The 24,319-nt window shown below is 40.6% G+C and overlaps 1 protein-coding gene across 1 annotated transcript in view; it reads left to right on the forward strand.

Annotated features, from left to right (window-relative positions):
* Positions 1-24,319, forward strand: part of CA10 (carbonic anhydrase 10) — a gene marked incomplete at both ends in the record, with an annotated part of 395,435 nt that overhangs the window by 84,136 nt on the left and 286,980 nt on the right. Inside the window, one exon of the mRNA XM_081320644.1 lies at positions 12,202-12,276. Within this exon, the coding sequence (XP_081176770.1) occupies positions 12,202-12,276 (75 nt within the window). The remainder of the gene's footprint in view (positions 1-12,201; positions 12,277-24,319) is intronic.

Genomic DNA, 24,319 nt, shown 5'->3' on the forward strand with positions numbered 1-24,319 from the left:
GGCGCCTCCCCAAACCTCCCCAAACCTCGGCAGGTCTCCGTTCCTCCTGCCGACCTTTGGGGAGGTTTGGGCGCCTCCCCAAACCTCCCCAAACCTCGGCAAGTCTCCGTTCCTCCTGCCGACCTTTGGGGAGGTTTGGGCGCCTCCCCAAACCTCGGCAGGTCTCCGTTCCTCCGCGCAGACCTGCCGACCTTTGGGGAGGTTTGGGCGCCTCCCCAAACGTCCCCAAACCTCGGCAGGTCTCCGTTCCTGTTTGGGGAGGTTTGGGCGCCTCCCCAAACCTCCCCAAACCTCGGCAGGTCTCCGTTCCTCCGCGCAGACCTGCCGACGTTTGGGGAGGTTTGGGCGCCTCCCCAAACCTCCCCAAACCTCGGCAGGTCTCCGTTCCTGTTTGGGGAGGTTTGGGCGCCTCCCCAAACCTCCCCAAACCTCGGCAGGTCTCCGTTCCTCCGCGCAGACCTGCCGACCTTTGGGGAGGTTTGGGCGCCTCCCCAAACGTCCCCAAACCTCGGCAGGTCTCCGTTCCTGTTTGGGGAGGTTTGGGCGCCTCCCCAAACCTCCCCAAACCTCGGCAGGTCTCCGTTCCTCCGCGCAGACCTGCCGACCTTTGGGGAGGTTTGGGCGCCTCCCCAAACGTCCCCAAACCTCGGCAGGTCTCCGTTCCTGTTTGGGGAGGTTTGGGCGCCTCCCCAAACCTCCCCAAACCTCGGCAGGTCTCCGTTCCTCCGCGCAGACCTGCCGACCTTTGGGGAGGTTTGGGCGCCTCCCCAAACGTCCCCAAACCTCGGCAGGTCTCCGTTCCTGTTTGGGGAGGTTTGGGCGCCTCCCCAAACCTCCCCAAACCTCGGCAGGTCTCCGTTCCTCCGCGCAGACCTGCCGACCTTTGGGGAGGTTTGGGCGCCTCCCCAAACGTCCCCAAACCTCGGCAGGTCTCCGTTCCTGTTTGGGGAGGTTTGGGCGCCTCCCCAAACCTCCCCAAACCTCGGCAGGTCTCCGTTCCTCCGCGCAGACCTGCCGACCTTTGGGGAGGTTTGGGCGCCTCCCCAAACCTCCCCAAACCTCGGCAGGTCTCCGTTCCTGTTTGGGGAGGTTTGGGCGCCTCCCCAAACCTCCCCAAACCTCGGCAGGTCTCCGTTCCTCCGCGCAGACCTGCCGACGTTTGGGGAGGTTTGGGGAGGCGCCCAAACCTCCCCAAAGGTCGGCAGGAAGAACGGAGACCTGCCGAGGTTTGGGGAGGTTTGGGGAGGCGCCCAAACCTCCCCAAAGGTCGGCAGGTCTGCGCGGAGGAACGGAGACCTGCCGAGGTTTGGGGACGTTTGGGGAGGCGCCCAAACCTCCCCAAACAGGAACGGAGACCTGCCGAGGTTTGGGGACGTTTGGGGAGGCGCCCAAACCTCCCCAAAGGTCGGCAGGTCTGCGCGGAGGAACGGAGACCTGCCGAGGTTTGGGGAGGTTTGGGGAGGCGCCCAAACCTCCCCAAACAGGAACGGAGACCTGCCGAGGTTTGGGGACGTTTGGGGAGGCGCCCAAACCTCCCCAAAGGTCGGCAGGTCTGCGCGGAGGAACGGAGACCTGCCGAGGTTTGGGGAGGTTTGGGGAGGCGCCCAAACCTCCCCAAACAGGAACGGAGACCTGCCGAGGTTTGGGGAGGTTTGGGGAGGCGCCCAAACCTCCCCAAAGGTCGGCAGGTCTGCGCGGAGGAACGGAGACCTGCCGAGGTTTGGGGACGTTTGGGGAGGCGCCCAAACCTCCCCAAACAGGAACGGAGACCTGCCGAGGTTTGGGGACGTTTGGGGAGGCGCCCAAACCTCCCCAAAGGTCGGCAGGTCTGCGCGGAGGAACGGAGACCTGCCGAGGTTTGGGGAGGTTTGGGGAGGCGCCCAAACCTCCCCAAACAGGAACGGAGACCTGCCGAGGTTTGGGGACGTTTGGGGAGGCGCCCAAACCTCCCCAAAGGTCGGCAGGTCTGCGCGGAGGAACGGAGACCTGCCGAGGTTTGGGGAGGTTTGGGGAGGCGCCCAAACCTCCCCAAACAGGAACGGAGACCTGCCGAGGTTTGGGGACGTTTGGGGAGGCGCCCAAACCTCCCCAAAGGTCGGCAGGTCTGCGCGGAGGAACGGAGACCTGCCGAGGTTTGGGGAGGCGCCCAAACCTCCCCAAACAGGAACGGAGACCTGCCGAGGTTTGGGGAGGCGCCCAAACCTCCCCAAAGGTCGGCAGGTCTGCGCGGAGGAACGGAGACCTGCCGAGGTTTGGGGAGGTTTGGGGAGGCGCCCAAACCTCCCCAAAGGTCGGCAGGAGGAACGGAGACCTGCCGACGTTTGGGGAGGTTTGGGGAGGCGCCCAAACCTCCCCAAACGTCGGCAGGTCTGCGCGGAGGAACGGAGACCTGCCGAGGTTTGGGGAGGCGCCCAAACCTCCCCAAACGTCGGCAAGTCTCCGTTCCTCCGCGCCCTGCCTGCCTGCTTCTTTCCGCTGCGGAAAGAAGCAGGCAGGCAAGGCGCGGAGTTTGGGGAGGTGCGCGCGCACCTCCCCAAACCTCCCCAAACTTCGGCAGGTCTCGGACGGCGGTGGCTTGGGAGAGGTGCGGGCGATCCCGGAAGCACCAAAGCCTCGGCCGCGCACAAGTCCTCGGTAAGTTTTTTTTGTTGACTGGAGTATAAGCCGAAGTGGAATTTTTCAGCCCAAAAAGTGGGCTGAAAAATTCGGCTTATACTCAAGTATATACGGTATATTGAAACCAGGTTTGAACAATCTTCTCATCTCGCAAGAGATTATACGATTTTAAACACCATACACTTCTTTCCAAGCTTAAAATCTCCTTATACGTGGTCACGTCATGTTTGAAACCAACATTTATGTTTTCTATTGCGTGTTTTGGAATTGCCCACAATGGCATCTTACAGTCTAACTTGTATCTATACTTCTTCCAAACTCTCAACAATGCCTGTCTTAAAATATGCACTTTAAACACATTATCTACCTTCTTATCATACAGCAAATATGCATGCCAGCCAAATAACAAGTCGTGGCCCTCAAGATTTAATAATCTCTCTTGTGTCAAATTAATCCAATCACTTATCCCTGCTAACGCAGCAGCTTCATAGTATAATTTAAGATTGGGCATTTTAAGACCACCTCTTTCACGAGTATCCTGCATAATCTTAAGTTTAACTCGTGGCCTTTTCCCTGCCCAAACAAATTTATTGATACCCCGTTGCCATTCTTCCAAATTAGAATCTTTCTTAAGAACCGGTATCATTTGAAATAAGAATAAAAATTTAGGCAGGACATTCATTTTCACTGCTGCGATTCTTCCCAACAAAGACAATTGCAATTTTTCCCAACTCTCCATTTCTTTTTGAATTTTTCCCCATAGTTTTTCATAGTTATTTTTATATAACTTTGTATTAGAGGGTGACAAAAACACCCCCAAATATTTGACCCTTTTAACAATCTCAAATCCAGTTAATCCTTCTAAAAGAGCCTTTTGCGATACTGTCATATTTTTGGCCAGAATTTTAGTTTTTTGTACATTAACTTTAAATCCAGAAACCCTCCCATATTGCATTATTATCTCCATCAGGTCCACAACAGAATTTTCTGGCTGGGTGAGGAAATGAGTTATATAACTGAGGGAAATACAATGAAAATGAACCACTGGAAACAGGAGTTTCTTCAAAATAGTCCCTCTTAGTAGTTGGACATTCGTAATTGGAGCAGTATTTCCTCAGGTACTCAGTTCCTAAATTGTTCAGGCCATGATAGTAACTGATAGCAACTCTTTACATTGTTACTAGTAGTAATTCTTTAAATTATTCTGGATAAGCAACTGGAAATCAATATAGATCTTTTAGTATCATAGAATGGTATCATACTACCTGCTCCTTTCACTGGTTAGCAGCTGAACTGCTTCATTTTGTACCAGCTGCAACTTCTAAGTACTTTTCAAAGACAGCCACTCAGATGCTATACTGCAGCCATCTATGGAACCGACTGTACTGCAACATAGATAACTCTTACCAAATATGACTGGCTGAGGAAGGTTTGCAGCTGGTACTCTAGGCATAACTAGGTAGTGAAAGCAGGTGATTTTCCACCGAATGTTTGGGGGATATTTTTTTTTGTTAGACCGTTTCAGCATTTTTGGAGTCATTTATTTTTAATTTGTTCTATTCAGGAAACTTATTGAGGAATAATATGTCCATAATATTAGAGTCACACAGACCACCTTCTTTTTTCAAATCACTCATGCCATCCAAAAATGTAAAATCTAACGTATCCCTTACTGACTTCAGTTAGCCAGGTACTAGTTGCAGCATGTCTACGGTTGCCATGAAATGTTGAGGTCCATGATTGAGGATGTCATCATTTCCTTGGTCAGGGAATTTAGATAAGCTCTCGCCATGCCTGAGATTTCCTTGATTAGAAGAGAGGTTTTGGAATTGCAGCAGTGTTGACAGTCCATTAATGGTTCCCTTTACTAGGAGTGCACAAAGTTGTTGTTGTTTCAAACCTAAAAGAAACTATCACATTCCACAGGTTCTGCCGAACTCTTTTCAGTTAGTCACACTTCAGCAGAAATAAAATCTAGATTGCTTTAGTAGTTTGAAGTTTCAGAACAAACAAAACCTAGATAGACGAAGAGGTGAAGTAGATCCATGTCATTTTTCTATTCTAGCCTCCCTTCATTCCTTCCCAGCATACCAAGCTTTTTCTGGCTGGTCTGCCATTTCTTCCAGCACTTTCTTTTCCCTCTTTGCTGGCGTATGACCATAATAAAAATTGAATGGTTGATTCTTTTCCCTCTTTCCCTTCAGATGTCTACTGCCAATGTCTAGGGTAGTGCAATCCACCAGCCTTCTGCCCCCTATCTCCCACTACTTTACCCCCTCCTTTACCCACTGAGATCCCACCATAGTAAGTAGCATAAAATTTTAAACAAACAAACAAATAAATAATCTACTTGTAGTTATTGAGTCATAAAATGATTTTACTTTATGTGTGCTGTGGTACACCATCATACCATGTTGATTAAAAAGCACTAGTAATGTTATGCAGAATCTTATTACTTCCTTCCTTAACCCTCATAGAGAATCAGTGTCCTTACATGTCTATCTTCTGCTATAGGTGAAACTTGCATGCTGTTCACATATGCTGCCCTTCGTTTCTTTCTGAACAGACTGTTACCTGAGAAAGCCCTCAAATGTAGCTTTGCCAGCTTTTTGGAATTTGTGGAACACTGTACCACATTGCTAGAATAGCTCCAACGTGAATTGAATGTGTTGAGGGATTTTTTTTTCTTCATAGAGTTATTGCAAGTTTGGGGGAAAGGAGAGGCAAATTCAATGACTGATGAATTTGGGGCAGAGAAATCATGCTGGTTAGTTGATAGCTTCAGCTAGTGTTTAACTGGGGTTGAGCAGAGTCTGGCTAAAGCTTTTCTCTGTGAGCTCAGCTGGATGCTAAATATGTTTGCAATTCATGGATGGTGAGGACAAAGTGGGGAAATCGTTAAAGTGTGTGGCAGAGCTCATTAAAGACTTCATTCTACAATGTAGTCATCAGTTTGATGCAACCCTGTGGGACGGGTATATTTCTCCAAGCAGTTATAGTGGAATTGCTATTTGTATAATGCAGTTGGACGTGCTTGCTTTGCTTATTCAAATGTGATGCCTGTGTACAATTTGGTCATAGCTGCATTTTCTGCTGGCATGAAAGTGAATTATGATATGGGCAGTACAATTTGAGCTGTCTATTTTTAAAGCCATTCTTGGCAATTGGCACCAGCAGCCCAATTGTAAGGTCAGATTTCCTTGGAATGCAGGCAGGCATTGTGCCATGTTGTCAAATGGGCAAGAGATTGAAGAGCACAGCCCTGCTGTGCTGTGTGGGCCACACTGGAGGCTGAACAAGAAACATTTGTGTGGCAACTTCATTTTAATTTCACAGCGCTTTGTTTTCGAGCTGTCAGTTGCTAATCCAGTTTTGTGGATTAGGGTACTTTCTTTGCACAATTTACAAACACTGCTCAAATGGGAAGAGGAAATGTATGGTGGGACAAACCTTTTATCTCACATGGCACCCCAACCCCTTCATTGTCTGTCTGAAAAATGAAATGTTGTCAAATCCTGCTTGGTGTATCAGAATTCATTTTAAAACGTTGGCGCAGTGCAAATTTGTATCTGTCATGCTTTTCATGTGCAGTTTTCTTAAAGACAATGATGTACCCTGGGATCTGCTTTCTCATTTGCTTTTCAATACCACACGCAGGTACCTTGCGCTCTAGTTCTCTTGCCATAGTCTGTAATTCAAGACAAGGCCTGACAGTACATTTTATTTTTCCTCCATCATATTTTAACTGACTTAGATCTCTGGCACACTAATTGAGAGCATGTGTCCCAATCCATCTGACTTAACTATACGATTTATGTATACTTTTTAGTAAATGCATGTGTATCTCATATTGCCAGGCTAGTGTCATTTAGGATTCAGTATGTAATGTTTTTCTGCCTGTTTACTGTCTGTTTGGGGTTTTTTTCTACCGTCAACTTGATGCTTGTTGACCTCATAAGGATTTTATAAGTATAATGGCACTGACAGGATTACCTTTTTTCTAATGGAGTTCAATGTCATGCATCATTTAGCACAAAACTTGATAATCTTACTTCTCTTGTTCAGCAAAAATACCCTTGCAAGCAGCTATTTTGTTCAGTAAATGACCTTCGTGTTATATAAAAGAAAAAGGTGAAATGTTTTATATTCTTTAGGTGTTCCCTATCAAAAGTTACATATATTGCAGAGTAAAAGTTTTACTTATTTTATAATTTGATTTGCTTCTGTGTGTATCTGTTTTTAGGAAGGTTTAAGAAGAAGGATGGAAAATTTTGCCCCATGTAATTGATAAAAAATTAAAAGAAAAATATTTTAAAGAACATATATAAAAATTGTGATATTGTCCAAATTATCCTATGCCCAAGTTAGTACAAACATTGCTAGAGAATTTCTCTCCCTTTTTGAGAAACCTAATGACATGATCTCCCAGTTTTTCTTTTTTTAAACAGGATGGAGGTTTTCAGCACATCACTGGTTTACAATCCTGGTTTTAACTCTGAATAACAATAGTAACAATTAGAGATGTTCATGGGACACTCAAACTTGGCTATGTTGCAACTGACCAAATTGCAAAACAACACTTATAAGAGACACTGAGAACTAAGTATGTGTCCCTTTGTTTTTCACTCCAAAGATGCAAGGGTCAGTAAGATAATAATGGCTACCATATCTGGGTTGTAACAACTAATAGATTAGATTAGAACAGAATTCTCTGTATTTCTTTTCCACCTTCTAAAAATCAACTAGATTTTTTGCTGATTGCTACTACGGAGCCAATTTGCAGAAAGATTGGGGGAAAGGTTGATTTTTAACATTTATTTGAAAATATAGGAAAAAACATTCCAGACAGTTCTGGACAGAACAGATAAATCCGTGTTCTTTTCCCCCCCCCATATATTTTATTGATTTTTTAAAAACATAAATCACTTAATAGGTGGTAAACAGTGTGTTTGCTGAGTTTACATTTGTAAAGAAAAATCATTAACAATTGGTTTCTATAATCCATAATCCACATGGTACATTTAGTTGATTTCCCCCTTTCCCCCAAATGTCTTCTTTACAAACCTTGAAATAATACATTTCTTATTATTTTGATAAATAACAGTTATGTATATGATTTTCCCCCCAATATTCCTAGAAATAATGATCACAACAATATAATATTTCTTTTCTAACTAATCATTCTGGTTGCCTCATCTTATATCCTGTTACAGTCCTTATTAAGATTTGTTTCTACCATAAAGTTCAAAGTATTCTTGCTGGTTAAGATTTTATCAACAGTTAATTACATTTAAAGATTTAAATCCATTTTTCCCATATAAACCATCACAACACTTTTACATTTCTTAAAGAATAGGTAAAAACAGTAAAGAAAAGGAAAAGAGAGCAAAAGTAAAGAAACATAAAAAGTAAAATACTACTTACAGTAAAATATATATTCCTCCTAAGCTAATATATATTCATTCCCAAAATTTCTTATTCTTTTTAACCATGATTAAATATATATTTAATCTTTAAATATTCTGTTTAATCTGCCTAGTCATCTAATCCTTTAACTCTTATTCAAAACATTTTTAATACATTATAATTTCCCTAAATTCAGACACATTTAATATATATTACTTATATCAAGAAATAAAATAAAAAGGGGGAGAAAGCATACAGTATTATTTAAGGAATTCATCTCTCTTAGAATGACATATGTATTCAAAATCTTTTCTATTTCTTTAACCATATTCAAACAAATGTTTTTTTTTAAATATTCTCTCTGGTAGATACCATCTTCTATTTTCTTAATTTTCACTTTGATCTTTTTCCTTTGACCGGTATCTTTCTTGATTAATGTGTTTTGCTGAATCAAAAAGTTTTTCCACATATTCATGACTGTTGCTGTAGGTATAAGAGGTAAATCGAATGAAGTGTCTTTGTGTGAGGCTTTTGCCTTTCCATGTTTCTTGAAAACATTTTTCTCTTTCTCCCTTCTTTGCTTCTCTTATCACTTCCTTTATCTCTGATGTTTTCAACATCTCTACATTCCATTTTATCCAATCTGGTTTTTTGTCCTCAGATTTATTTTGTAGTCTTAAAGGATAAATTGTTTTTTCCATTTCTTGTAAATTTTCTCCCACTAGGATTAAATCATGTTTTCTTGCTTTGTTAAGTTCCATCTTTGAGTCTCTATTTTCAGTTTTAGGTCCACTTATTTGTTTTGTCTGCTCCTTCTCTGTTGTTTGTTCCTGGAAGTTTTTTGTTGTAAAGTTAACTTAGAGATAGATTGATTTGTATTTTCAAAGTTATTTTGGATTTCTTTCTGATTTGAACTCAGTGTTATTTGAATTAATTGCAGTATACTATATATCTCCTCCTGAGAGGTATTTATGTTTTCTTGGTATGCTCTGTCTACATGACTCTGATCCATGATGGCCAAAAGTTGGAGTTTTCCTTCTTATCTGCAAATAGCTTTAGGTAAAGGTAAAGGTTCCCCCATACATGCGTGCTAGTCGTTTCCGACTCTAGGGGCCGGTGCTCAACTCCGTTTCAAAGCCGAAGAGCCAGCGCTTGTTGGAGGACGTCACCATGGTCATGTGGCCGGCATGACTAGACGCCAAAGGCGCATGGAACACTGTTACCTTCCCACCGTAGTAGTCCCTATTTTTCTACTTGCATTTTTATGTGCTTTCGAACTGCTAGGTTGGCAGAAGCTGGGATAAGTAACAGGCGCTCACTCTGTTACGCGGCACTCAGGATTCGACCCACCAAACTGCTGACCTTCTGATCGACAAGCTCAGCGTCCTAACCCACTGAGCCACCATGTCCCTCAATAGCTTTAGAGTCCTAGTTAAATAGTTATTTGTAATCCAAAGAGTTCAAAAAAGATTTTTTTTTCTAAAGTTTATAATTCTCTCTGTCTGCAGCCCAGATTGTTGTCTTTTTTTGTCACAGCTGTTCTTTATTAAAGTTTTGAAGGTCACAAACATAGATTAGCTTTTCCCAGGTTTTGGCAAGTTCTCTATTGAAATCATAGCTGTCATAATCTTCATCCACCACTAGGTGTCAGCATCTATTTAATTTTCAATATGAACAATGGGCTTTAAAATGAGAGTATTAACCATTCAACAATCTTAAACTTGTCGAAAGTTAAATTTTAGCTTTCAAGTTTATAAATTTATTTCACTACATATATTTTGATCCTCCATAGAAATTTTAATTCGGCCCTTCCGTTAATATAAGGATGGGTCGGAAGTCCCCCTCTTTCACTTTTGGAGGTATTTTGCTTCTGTGGGATCTTTTCTAGGAAATTAAGTGTAGAATAGAAAAGGGAAAATCAGATTCCTCACCCATTTTCAAGCATGCTGTTTACTGTAGTGCTGGTTAGTTTTTTTGGATTCTGGTTGCAAGTAGCTTGGGCTGATCGATGAAATACAGCCTTTCTCCTGTCAGGTTAGAAGGCTTTCCCCAAGACGAATGGAATGACCACAGTCATTCCAGAGTTGCCGGGGCACCCATCTTTCTTTGCCGCCTCTCCGGGGCAGCTTGGACCCATTACGGTCTCAAGGTAGGATGAAAGTTGGCCGCAGGGGTGTGGCCATGACTAGTCGCTACCGCGCAGGACCAGAAGTCTCAGATAAATTTGTGTTCTTACCTATAGTATGATCTAAGACAAATGCCTGACACACAAGTCAAAGAGTGATTCTTTCATAATTCTTTTCTTTAGCAGTTAGTAACATTTCCAAATTTTGAATGTGTCATTCATTGCAGTGCTATGAGCTTTCTTTAACATTGCACTTATGTGACATTTCAGGTAGTCCTTGACTTACAATCACAATCAGAACCAGACGTTTTGTTCCTAAGCTGGGCAGTTGTTAAGTGTGTCATGCCCCATTTTATAATCTTTTTTGCCATGATTGTTAAGTAGTTGTTAATACAATTGTTAAGCAAATCCAGCTTTCCCCCATCGACTTTGCTTGTCAGAAGCCAGCTGGGAAGGTCGCAAATGGCAATCGCATGATCCCAGGATATTGCAACTGTCCTAAATATATGCCAATTGCCAAGTACCTGAATTTGATCATATGACTATGGGGATGCTGCAACTGTCATAAGTGTGGGAACCGGTTATAAGTCACTTTCCTCAGTGCCATTGTAACTTCAAACAGTCTTTAAAAAATGGTTGTCAATCAAGGACTGCCTGTACTGGCTGTACGAGAAGGCTGATGGTACTTAACTGCATGAACAGCAATAGCAATAGCACTTTGACTTACATACTGCTTCACAGTGCTTTACAGTCCTCTCTAAGCGGTTTACAGAGTCAGCATGTTGCCCCCAACAATCTGAGTCCTCATTTTACCAACCTGGGAAGGATGGAAGTCTAAGTCAACCTTGAGCCAGTGAGAATTGAACTGCTGAAAAGCTGGCAGCTGGCAATCAGCAGAAGTAGCCTGCAGTACTGCATTCTAACCACTGCACCACCACCGTCATTAGTTAACATTACAATAACAAAATGGCAGCATTCATTTCACTATGATGTTTTTGTCACATTCTGCTCATGATATCAGCATTTATAGCTCACCAGCCTGGTTCAAGAGCTAATACTGTATTTACTTTATGTATTTAATTTGTGTCTTGCATTTTTAACGAGCATTCCAGAACACTCAATGAGAACCGTGCCAATCAGACAGCTTTTCAATTTCTTAAATCCATCCAAAGTTCCATATCAACAAAGCATAAGAATAATAGTGGTAAATACACATAGCTGAGAATTGAATTGCTAGTTAATTTTCCCCCCTGACTTTGGAGATAGAGCAGTAATGATGTTATTTAGTCTGGTAATAACATGTTTCAAACAGGAAACCCAAACTTGGACAATATTAAGGACCCAGCATAGGAACATTCATAGATAGATAGATATGATATATTGGTTGCAATAATCTCAGGATTTTGGGGGTGGGGAGTGTTGAAATTTTGAATCCTATACAAGTCAATAATATTGATTTGAGGAATAGAACATTTCTTCTAATACAAGATTGCAGTTTCTTTAAAGATAAAGTCAGTATGTAAATCTATCCAATTTTGATAAATGCTTGGTTTAGATTCAGAAGTTTATGTTCTTTAAAATGAACATCTAATGTTTTATTGTGCATTCTCATTATTTATTGATTGAAGACCAAAAATTTGGGGTACCATTTCCATTGATTAATTATCTTCCACTCTTGGTTTGTCTGCGTGTTTGTGTTGGGCAGTTTAGTATTTGCTTTTGTCAATACATCATGAATTTGTATCTTCTTGCACTTTGGTAATAGCTTTCAGTAGTCCATTGAGAGCTGTTAAATCAAAGGAAAATAGGTCTTTGAAGACTACTTTTGAGATTCTCTTTGTACATAAGCCTCATTGATACAAACAAGACTTGCTATCCAATTTAAGAATTAGAGCATGGCCTCCATTAACTCTTCTAGAAGCTATACAAAACTTTTTTTGACCTATTTTGTATTGTGTAGACAATGTTATATAGAAGACTAAGAGCTGTTGTATCATGAAAATAAAAAAAAATATTATTGCTCTGTTTTTATTGGTTTGTTTTTCTTTCTTTAGCTCAGCAGAATTCACCAAAAATCCATGAAGGCTGGTGGGCTTATAAGGAGGTGGTCCAGGGAAGCTTTGTTCCAGGTAAGTGCTATGTTTATTATTCAGTCATTATGTGAATTGTTGCTATTTTATTCTGATGTACATCATAACATGTAGTGTTGGCTTTTATGTTCAAGAATTTCAGAAATTTAGATACAGCTGTGCACTGCAACAAAAAATCAGAACATAGCTCAATATTAGGATCAATTCTATACCTCTCACTTTAGTTCAGGCATGTCAAACTGCCAGCCCGCGGGCCGGATGAGTCATGCTGAAACCACGCCCACCCCATTGCCAGCAATGGGGAAAAAGTCCCAATATGTCGTGTGACATCACGTGACGTTGCGAGTTTGACATGCCTGCTTTTGATGAAGCATCATAGTAACATATATAGAAAACCTTGTGTTTTTTTTAACTTTATTGATTTTCAAATTGTGTTTCTTAAGTCCGAGAGAAAAAAGAATCTGGCCTTATATTCAACTTACATTGAAATCTGTGGAACACTTATATCTATAAGATTGTTTTTAAATCTTCTGGGAATTCTCAGAAAGGTATAACCAAGGAGATAGAAAGGAGTGATCCTAATTAAAGGAAAAAATATTGGAAACATACTTGATCACTATGAGGAGGAACTGGTTCTTGGTTTTTGTACTTAAACTATTCTGGTTCTTGGTTTTTGTACTTAAACTATTCTGATTATTCCAAGTCAAAAGCTTGAATTATTTTATTTTCCTCCTCAGGCTTATAATCACTCTATTGCAACCACTGCCACCATTAAATTGAGATAGGCCCTAACCCCATTGACCCTCTTGAAATCTCTTTAAACCTGGTTTTGTCAGCAAACTTAGGGATTCCATGTAAATAGGGACCCCACAAAATTATTATATTGTACTTAAGACTTTGAATGTATTCCATGGTTTGAGTGTTATTTATGCTTTTTAGTTTTTTTAATTGTCTTATTTAAACTGTGTATGCTTCTCATAGATACACATGTTGGCAGGAGGGCAGAGGTCGACCCCAAGGTCTCTCGTTTGTGGAGTTCCTCAGGGGTCGGTCCTCTCGCCTCTCCTGTTCAACATCTACATGAAACCGCTGGGTGAGATCATTCGTGGTTTTGGAGTTGGGTATCATCAGTACGCTGATGATACCCAGCTTTTCATTTCGACCCCAAACCACCCCAGTGATGCCGTTGACGTGATGTCCCATTGCCTGGAGGCGGTTCGGGTCTGGATGGGGAGGAACAGACTTCAGCTCAACCCTGACAAGACTGAGTGGCTGTGCATTCCGGCATCCTGGGATATTCAGAATATTCCACCTCTCTCTATGGGGGGTGAGCTTTTACCCCCCGTAGATAGGGCTCGCAACTTGGGAGTCCTCCTAGATTCGCGGCTCACTCTGGAAGATCATATAGTAGCTGTGACTAGGGGGGCTTTCGCCTAGGTTCGCCTGGTGCACCAGTTGCGGCCCTATCTAGACCGGGATGCCCTGTGTACGGTCACTCATGCGCTCGTGACCTCTCGTCTGGACTACTGCAATGCTCTCTACATGGGGCTTCCCTTGAAGACCACTCGGAGGCTTCAGCTGGTACAGAATGCAGCCGCGAGAGTTGTCTTGGGAGTTTCCCGGTACTCCCATGTTACACCTTTGCTCCGCGAGCTGCATTGGTTGCCGGTTGTCTTCCGGGTGAGATTCAAGGTTTTGGTAATGGTTTTTAAGGCCCTACATGGCATGGGTCCGGAGTACCTCGGGGACCACCTGCTGCCGGCGTCAACTTCCCTCCGCCCTGTGCGTTCCCACAGAGAGGGCCTCCTCAGGGTGCCTCCGGTCAGAGAATGTCGGCTGGTGGCCCCCAGGGGGAGGGCCTTCTCTGTGGGCGCTCCGGCTTTATGGAATCAGCTGCCGGTCGAGCTCCGGACGGCACCTGACCTTCGCTCCTTCCGACGCGGTCTGAAGACCCATCTATTTGTACAAGCCAGCCTGGCCTGATGGGGATATGTTGGGGTTTTAATGGGGATTTTTAATGGGGATTTTTATATTGTATATTGTTACCGACTGTTTTAACTGGGCTATTATTTAATTCTTTTTTAATTTTTGTATCTCGTATTTTTTATGTATGCCCTGTTCACCGCCCTGAGTCCTTCGGGAGAAGGGCGGTATACAAATACAATAAAACTAAACTAAACTAAACTAAACATATGAGAAGGGTGGTTATATAAATTTGATAATAAATAAATATCTATGGCTTCTCCTTTCTTATACAATTAACTAATAGTTTGCTTGGAATTAGATATTTTGGAAATAAGTGCACTGAGGTAAATATTACAAAAACAAGGAAATAGTTCCATGTAGTTAAGGACATATGATGAGTATATGCTCTTTTGTACATGTCTAGTGTAGGTCTTAATACGGTATATGGAAGGATCAGTAATGATAAATGCTCACTGACCCTTTGAGAATTCTTGCCTGATCACTTGTGAGAAGGGGCTTAAAAAAACACTTGTTATACACATACTGTATTTGCTCCAGGAGAGTAGCCTATAAACAGAAAGGGTTGAGTAACCTTTTTTGGGCTGAAGGCCACACTTAATCTTTGAGTGACATTCAGAAAAAATGGTACAAACAGGATATAACTTCCAAGATAAAAATATGTTTAAATTGCATTTTGTATGATCACTTCCCATTTATCCAATTGTTTCTCCCATTTATATATCAAAACTTAGAATTGGCTAGGAATTTTTAAAAGGATAGTGGAGTTACTATCCAACTTCCTGACAGTTAGAACAATTAACCAGTGGAACAACCTGCCTCCAGAGGTGGTGAATGCTCCAACACTGGAGGTTTTTAAGAAGAGACTGGACAGCCATTTGCCTGAAATGGTATAAAGTTTCCTGCCTGAGCAGGGGGTTGGACTAGATGACCTCCAAGGTCCCTTCCAACTTTATTATTATTATTATCTCTTCCAAATCTATTTGTGACTCGGGCCTCAGGTCTGAACTCAGACTCTTCTTTAGACCAAATATTGAAGCCTTCTGCTCATGTTTTGATCCTAACAGCCAAGAGATGTTCACGCCAGTCTCCAAACTGTTTATATGAATCAAAACTAGAAGTTTGCTTTATGAAGCATGATATCTAACAAGACTGAAGTTTCTTTGATGCTGGACTAGGCGATTTAATTGTTTTATAAAGTAGGGAACCACTCTGTAAATGTCCTTAGGCTCATATCATTTGAATAACCTGAAAACCTTATTTTTCTCTGCTACCTCATCATTTTTTTAAAAAATGTTGGTACTCTGGTTTGAACCTAGGACAGGGATCCCCAACTCCCAGTCCATGGACCAGTACCAGGCTGCAACATGCCAGCAATTGGGCCGCACAAACAAGCAAAGCACTATCTGCAGGATGTAGGCAGCACACAAAACCACACAGGTGATTTCTCAGAACTGAATAACTTTCAAACTGCAATGAACACTTGAATCTGACAAGGAGAAACAAACACAAAAATCCACAACTATTTTCAAGAGTGCTGAGTAATTACAAAGAGCACATATAAAACTATTCTCTAAACTTCTCCCAGTGCATGAGATCAGGCTTCATGTCTGGGCTCAACAGTAAACCACATATTTCCATTTACTTAGCCCTAAATTTACCACACAGAAAAACTTGACCAAGGAATCACAAATTTGATTAAAATCTTTACTGCAAGCTAAAATGAATTTTCAACAATAGTGGATTGTCCATTGCAGTACAAAACAGTTAGAGGCTGTATATACTGTATCTCTGCCCAAGAGTTTACACTTTGGGCTTTTTCCTCCTACTCTTCAGAATTAAAAGACACTTGGCCTGGTTTCTGGATGATCTTGGGAGATGGCCGCTGCAATATATTTAATCAATAGTTCTCTTTGCCTTGCAGTAATGAGCATTTTTGCCCTCAGCCCTTAAACCTCCTCCTTCTTCATTTTCTTCTTTCTACAACTGGAACTGGTGAGATCTCCTGACTTTGAGGTCTTTCTCTTCCTTCTTGGGCTTCTGTTCTAGGGCTTCTGCAAAGTTCCATTATGTCTCCCATGTTGTCACCCAAGCTGGCTAACACCCAAAGAGTTAAGAACCACACAAAGCAGGTCTCTAATTTCCATCTCCTTCAGGAACTGTAAAAGGATGCTACTGTCAATACCAGCAAGTCTATTGAGACATCTGAGACTACCACTCTCTCATTTTCTCTCCCAGTGCAGTTTATCCATTGGGGTGACCAAGACCATTTCTGTGACAAAGATAGGTCCAAACTGGAAGGGGAACAGATCTAGACAATCTGTTTCTTCTAAGAGTTCCTGAATGTTCTCCACCAGTTTGAGTAAATATGAACTACACGTGCACGCGCAACCCGCAACCCCCCAGGAAATATATATTTCAAATAATAGAAATTACTTGTAGCTGGGGTTTTAGAGTTTGGCTGTGGTTTGTTCTCAAAATATCATCATCATCATCATCATCATCATCATCATCATTGTTATTGTTATTATTATTGTTGTTGTTATTGTTGTTGTTGTTGTTGTTGTTGTTGTTGTTGTTGTTGTTATTATTATTATTATTATTATTATTATTATTATTATTATTATTATTATTATTATTATTATTATTATTAAATTGTATATCCAGAGCAGTGTTTCCCAACTTTGGCAACTTATTTTTATATATAAATTTTCATTATAATTTTAATACAAAATAAAATTTAACAGGAACTAATATGTAGAAGGAAGAAAACAAAGAATGAAAGAAGAAAGAAAAGAGTGAAGACAAAGGTGCAGAAAAGGGGGAAAATGATTGACTTCTGATTTCCTGTATTTGTTGGAACTGGTCAGCTCCCCAGACAGCTCCTTATCTCTCATCTGCTGCAGAGAGAGGTTAATTTCAGAAATTATTGACAGGATGGGGCAAGGCTGTACAATTGATTTTCCCAAGGAGCCACATGAAAACTGGGTCTGTTATGGCAGGCTCTCTCTCACACACACACACACTGCCACTGCCCCTGCCACCATTGCTGCCCCCTCCACCACCACTGTCCTTTTGCTGCTGCCGCTGGCCAAACAGGGCCAGATGCGGCCTACAGGCTGCAAAATACCCATTCTGGGATAGGATAATTGGAAACTTTTTTGACCCAAGCCAGAGAGAGGGACAGAAAATTCCAGCAGGCAGGTTGTAACTCAAGTGATCCAATAACATTATCCACTTCCTTGAGAGACTAACTGGGAAATCCTTGAGAGACTAACTGGGAAACATGGCTTAAAAAAAAGGCTGGCAGAATAAATTCTGCTGCTTTGGCAGCTGGAATTATGTGACAAAATAAGAATATAACCATTATGGATGATGAATGGCATTCAGTCTCAGTCTCTAATTAATAGATTTGCTTTAATTCTATGCTAGAATATGTGCACCTTGGAGGGCTCTTCATAACATGCAATTGTTGCCTGATTTCCTTCACAGTTGTATAGATTGGCCTAGCATTACAAGATTCATTTTGGAATTAGAATAGGATTTACAATAGAACTTAGATTTATATAGCGCTTCATAGTGCTTTACAGCCTCTCCAAGCAGTTTACAGAGTCAGCATACTGACCCCCATAATAATGCTGGAGAGCTTCTATTTAAATACAAACCTAATGTTTCTTCCATACATGGTGGGGGAAGATGTATTTACTGAACTTAATGTTAATGTTATTTTGTTTTCTTTTTTCATAGTTCAATTTCCCCCTCTGGCAAATGTACAATAGACTGCTTTGCCATACTCTTTATGTTTAACCCCTTCTCAGAAGGTGGGGCAAAGGGACAGGAATTTTACTTACAAGTCCATACATTTTGCATTTATAATGATATTTAATATATTCAGTGGCCTTAGTTTAACAAACTATACATACACAGTGCTATACAGACAATTTCAAAGGAATATTAATTTTTCATTCCCTCATTCATGCAGCTTCTTCCTGTGCTTTCAATTCTAGGGACAATTCTGTCCTAGGGAGGAGAATGAGAAGAAGGAAATACACAATCCTTTTTTGAGCCCCTTGGATTTCAGCACCACTGTCAAACTATTTTCACTGATGCCTGTTCTGGTCTCCAAAACCTGCAATTATTTCCATGTGCCAGTTTCTTCACTTGATCTCTCTCTTGGGTCCTATTTGCTCCTGTTGGGTCTCCAACTGCAAATTCATCCTTCTTGACTCATGCCGCCTCACCAGCCCACGCTACACAAAAGTAATAGCGGAAATGTACAACAACCCCTTCCTCCATTACTTAATGTTCCTGCCATTTTATATGTTTGCAGCTAAAAGGCAAGGGTTGCTTACCTGAATTAAGCATGAAGCTTCTTAATGTCTGTGTGACATTGAGCCTGATTTGGGCCCCCATTTTTCAGTCCCAAGACCATCCGGATAACTTAACCTGCCATCCTTGACCACTAGAATTTATATGAGGTTTATTATTTGTTACTAGTCTCATAGTCAGGTTTGAGATTTCTACACATCATCAACGTTTGGCCTATTTGCCTCTCTATGAGAAGCTTATATTTGACCCAAATATGCTTTCTAAAGTAAATGCCATTCATTTAGAGTTTGAGATATAATCCTGCTTCCCCTCCCACACACACACTCACAATTTAGAGCAGAAAGCAAACATACTGAATATGACTATTACTGTATATGAGAACTTCTCAAAAATCTTGAGCTAGTTTTAGTATTTTAAAAATCCTTTGGTGTGGTCTTATGTATCTCCTATAAGTAAATTAATGAACTCGATTATGGATTATACTAGATAAAGCAGGCTATATAGTAAGTGTCCTAATTCATCTTACATCATCATCAAAGGTTCAGATCAGTTAACAGAAATGATCCAATCATTTGAAATACGTAAGTTTATGCATGACTTGCCTGGGAAAAATAATTTATAAGAGTTAAGAAGATTATCATGACTTGAGTGGGAAAGGTTAATCTGATTTTCACTTTCACGTAAACATAGCAGACTAGATTATTATCTTCCCATATTCAGTGGTCGTGGGTTTTCTGAAAAACGTTGAATAAGAAAATATTCTATTGGTGTAAATTGAGTGAAGAAAGGAACACAAATAGTTTTGCAGCTCCTTAAATATATTTTTTTGTTGATCACAATCCTCTTATTCAGATGAAATTTTATTCAGAATTGCAATGATGCATTCATCTGTGTGTGTTTTTGTGTGTGGAGACAATAGGACAATCAAAAGAAAATGAAATGCAGAAGATATAGATTACGATAATTAACAGTGACCATTTGTAAAACAACTGTTGAATGGAAATATTGTATGGGAAAATTTATTAAAATGTGCAAAAAAGTCTTTGTTTATTATTGATACAACAGGAGATGCCATTGAACCTCTTAACTGTAATTTAGTTGCTTTCAAAGATAAGTGTATGTTACACAAAAAATATGTGTCTGGTATGTAACTTGGTATTTATGTGTTGGCAAGAATGTCAACGCTAACCCAATGCATGATACATTACCCATCTTTGCTTTAACTGGGAAATAGTACTGAACGTGGGACAAAAAAACCCATCTTGTAATCTTCTAATAACTGATAATCTTCCCTTTTACTTTAAAGCATTTCTGTTAAATCTTAGTATAATGCTAGGGGATAATTTGAAGATATATTGCATGATGAAAAGTGCTGCATTCAAAGATTCCCCCCCCCATGTTATTTACTTTTTTCATTTTATGGGAGAACAGACTCACAGTAGTGTGATTTTTAAAGCTTGTAGGTCCTAATAAGGAAACCATTCCTGCCACAGAGGGGGAAAAATGTATATTATCAAGAAAATAGTTTCCTGGGCTTGTTGTTTTACTGAAAATTATGAGAAGATAGAAAACTTTTCTGTCCAATAAACTCTTTTCTGCTGCTCAGGAAAGCCAGCTGTGCTGATTCCTAATAGCCCTGATTCCTGAAAGAGTGGCTGCCTTGTTAAGAAAATACTCAAAAACGTTTGTATATATTAAAACAACTACTTCTTAAGATGCTTACATATATGTACACCACAGCTTCTCCTTGTCTTGCAAATAGTGGATTTGCTCATTGATTCCTCAGAAGAGAAGCATGTTATCTTAACACATTGACTTCACCTGTGACTGTCCATGATTTTTCTCTTCCCGGTTCCAGTAAAATTGAGGTCCCCAATATGTTGCCTGAAGATCCCAGTTTCTTCATGGAAAGCTCTTGTGGGATCTGTCAGGTTGCCTATCCCTACCTTTGTATATGTAATTAAAAACAAATGGAAAACTGGCTTGTGGGAAATAAAGCACCCAATCCACTACTGTTGTCATTTCCAAGATTCTTTCTGGGTCTCTGATGGGCCACAGCAATTTTGAGGCTGGTCACCCTTGCCAAGGAACTGTACTTCAAGAATGCCCACAACATCTTCTGAAAATTCCAGTTGTGTCCACTGTCCAATGAAGGCTGGGGGCCTCTGTGTCTACGCTGCTGGGGAAAAAAACAACAACATTTTGTTCTCTTCTGCATTTTTCAGAGAGCTTTTATGTATATAAGAAACTGTCTTAAAAGCAAATGATTTACTGTCAAGAAATCTTTGTTCAAAAGCTCTGATTGCTGCCCTGTGGTTCTTAACCCGAGCAATTCTACCTTTGGAATATTTGCTAGTTAATGTTTTTAGAAATGCCACCAAAGCTTTGGCAAAATAATACTGTTTTTTTTATACTTCACTTTCAGTGACACAGAAAGGGTAGATTACATTCAACTATACATGTATTAATAGCATGCTACTTGTGCTATCAGCTGATTAGCATAATTTCTAAAATTGGAGAGCAGGATTTCTACTCAAGACTAGATAGTACCAACCTTTGGAAGCTTTTAGAGAATCTAAGTCTAAGACCTCAACTTTTTGGAAAGCTTTGATGATTGATAAGATAGTTCCTTCACCATGGAGTGTAATTGTTATGATATTCCTCACCATTATGGATTTAAAGATTATTTCTATTTCCAGGTGTACTAAATTCTTTTCATTTATTGTTTGAATTTGTTTTATTGTGTTATTGAGATTCATTTGTTTTATTTTTAAGCTAAATAAAATTAAATAAAATATTTTCTTTGAAACATACAGAGAGAGCATATTTTAAAACTTATCTAAAATGTTATATCTATACTTGCTATGTCTTCAAGGGATGGGGAGATGTTAGGGGATGACAGTGAAGAACCTGGTTTACTTCTTGTTTCTCAGTGGAACATGAAGCCGAACTACTCCCTGTGGTATTTTTGGTCTCTGCAACTCCAAATTTCATATTGCATGGCTAGTCAGCATCCTGGAACAGAGTACTGTATTCTCTCTTTCTAGAAGTCAGAATCATAAAGAGCACCAGCTAAGCTTGGATGGAGCTAGTGGTTGGTTACTTGAAAAGACTCTATTAGAAAATGAGACAGTTGCTGAAGACAATAAGATGACTAAGATGATCAAAGGCCTGGAGACTAAAACATATGAAGAATGGCTGCAGGACCTGGGTTTGGCTAGTTTAAAGAAAAGAAGAAATAGGGGTGACATGATAGCATTATTCCAGTATTTGACAGGCTGACACTAAGAAGAAAGGGGTCAAATTATTCCCCAAAGCAGCAGAGGGCAAGACAAGAAACAATGGTTGGAAACTGACCAAAGAGAGAAGCAACCTGGAATTAAGGAGAAACTTCTTAACAGTGAGGACAATTAACCACTGGAACAGCTTGCATTCAGAGATCGTGGGCGCTCCATCGTTGGAGGTTTTTAAGAGGAGATTGGACAGTCACTTGTCTGAGATGGTATAGATTCTTCTGCTTGAGCGGGGGGCTGGAGTAGAAGATCTCCAGCTCTATTCTATTCTAATATTCATTTCACCTTGCTTTGTGTGCCCACATTGAAATCTAAGACCTAAAACTGTTTTGCAAGATATATCAGCATTTGCCTGGAGCATGACCATTATTCTAACTTGACTTCTCTTGTATACAGTATTCTACTTGTTGTCTTTGATCCACAAACTCTCCTTGGCTTCATGTTTTGGTAGAATTGATTTATTAGCATTCTTGGTTCACTGACTTTAGTTTCTCTCATGTGATCCTTACATCTCCATTTGACAACAAAGTTTTGTTTTCTCTGGAATTTGTAGGCTGCTGAGTAAGACATGCAGCTTTGCCTTCTGTTGCTTACTTTTGTGTATTCACTGCTCACATGGAGTTTCTGGATGACTCAACACTCCTTACTTTGATTCAGCTGTCTCATCTCAATTGTCCCAGCAAGCTTTTGTATCCTAATATTCTGAAAATGAATTTCAGTCAGGGCATCTGCCATGATTTGGCATAGAGGATAGGGATTTTATTGGAATTAATTATCTCAGATCAGTGTTTTTATGCTGTGATATCTCATATCATAATTTTGACTTTTGCATAAGATGGATATTGGGAAGAGTAATCTCTCCTCCAGTGCTGTGATTTTCCATTTTATAACATTAATCTTGTATTGCATACACAGTTCAGAGCCACAGGGTCTCAAAGTCATCCAAGGAAAAAAAAAATGAGGAAAATGCCAGCCAAATCTTAAATTATTTTTTTCTATTTCACTTTCTAACAATTATAATTGTTCCTGGACTCACAGAAGCTGCTCAAGGAGCAAGTAGTGGCCATGACCAGGAGAGCTTTTGTACAACTTTTGTTGTGCACCCCTTCCTGAATCAGATAGCCTTATGCATAGTCCCACTTAGAATCCTGCAATGCACTCTACATGGGGCTGCCCTTGAAGAATATCTGAAAGCTGCAGCTAGTCCATAATATGGCAACACAAGCCATTACAGGTATGGCTAGATTGACCCACATTACACTATTGCTTGACAAGATGCAGTGGCAATTCAGGATGTTGGTTGTTCCATATAAAGCTCTACATGGCATGGGATCAGGAGGGATTGTCTTTCTCAGATTGCTTGTGTCCACATCAGCCCTGACAGGAGTACAATCCAAATCCTGTAAATTAAAGGGTGTCAACTGGCAGGATCCAAGAACCCGGCTTTTGCTGTCACTACACTTGCCTTCTGGAGCACTTCTCCCCCCCCCCCCAGATTAGATTGTCCACATCCTGCTGGCTTTTCAGAAAGCCCTTATGGAGTAGATGTTCTCTCAGGCATGAGAATCAGGAGGTTGAGTGAACCTATGAGATGCTGTTAACTATTGTTGATGACTACCACTTCTTTGTTTTATTCTTGTTGTATGTCCTTATTTTTTAATTTTCATTTTGTATCATTGCACATATATTTTTAACCATGTGTCCCAAGAGTTGCTTATATGATATGGGTTGTTATATAATTGAAAAAAAGAATTAAATACATGTACATTCAGGGTATTATGTAAAGCATGAATTTTGCTGAAGTAATTGGAATGGTAAACACCGCAACACATCCATGTGTACAGGCAGAAAACTGTGAAGGACGTACAACACAAATCTTTGAGTTTTCAAAGAGAACTACCCTTAAATTAAAGAATTGTTAAAAGTTGAATGGGAATGTCATCATATTCCAGTCACTTCAAAATGTTTTGGAAATTTTCAAAGTCACAATGCTAGGAATTTAGCTAAGAAAAATCTGTGGCATCTTCTAAAAATTGGTTGTTGTGATTCCCAAAATGGATTTAAGAGCAGAATACTAGAAATTATAGAACTGTTTCACCAAGGAAATAGCAATATAAAAAGTGAATTTATCTACCCACTGACAGGCAAGATGTGCTGATGCTATATATCAGTGGTTTCAAGTCTTGCTTCAGTAAATGTTCCGAGTTCTCTGAGGTGTCAACACTTATAAAGGTGACCTGGTAGACACTGATTACTTAGATTTCAAAAAGCCTTTTGACAAAGTTACTCATTAAAGACTTGTGAGCAAACCATAGCAGCCATGAAATAAATAGACAAGACCTTTCTGAATTGACAGTGGGTTAAAGAAGAGAAAACCAGCAGTAAGAATAAATATTCAGTTTTTGCAGTAATGCAAAGTAAACAGTCCTTCAAGCACTGGGACCAATTATTTTTAACTGGTTTTGTGAATGTACACT

The sequence above is a fragment of the Vipera berus genome (assembly GCF_964194415.1).
Source record: "Vipera berus genome assembly, chromosome: 2".
Lineage (NCBI taxonomy): Eukaryota > Metazoa > Chordata > Lepidosauria > Squamata > Viperidae > Vipera > Vipera berus.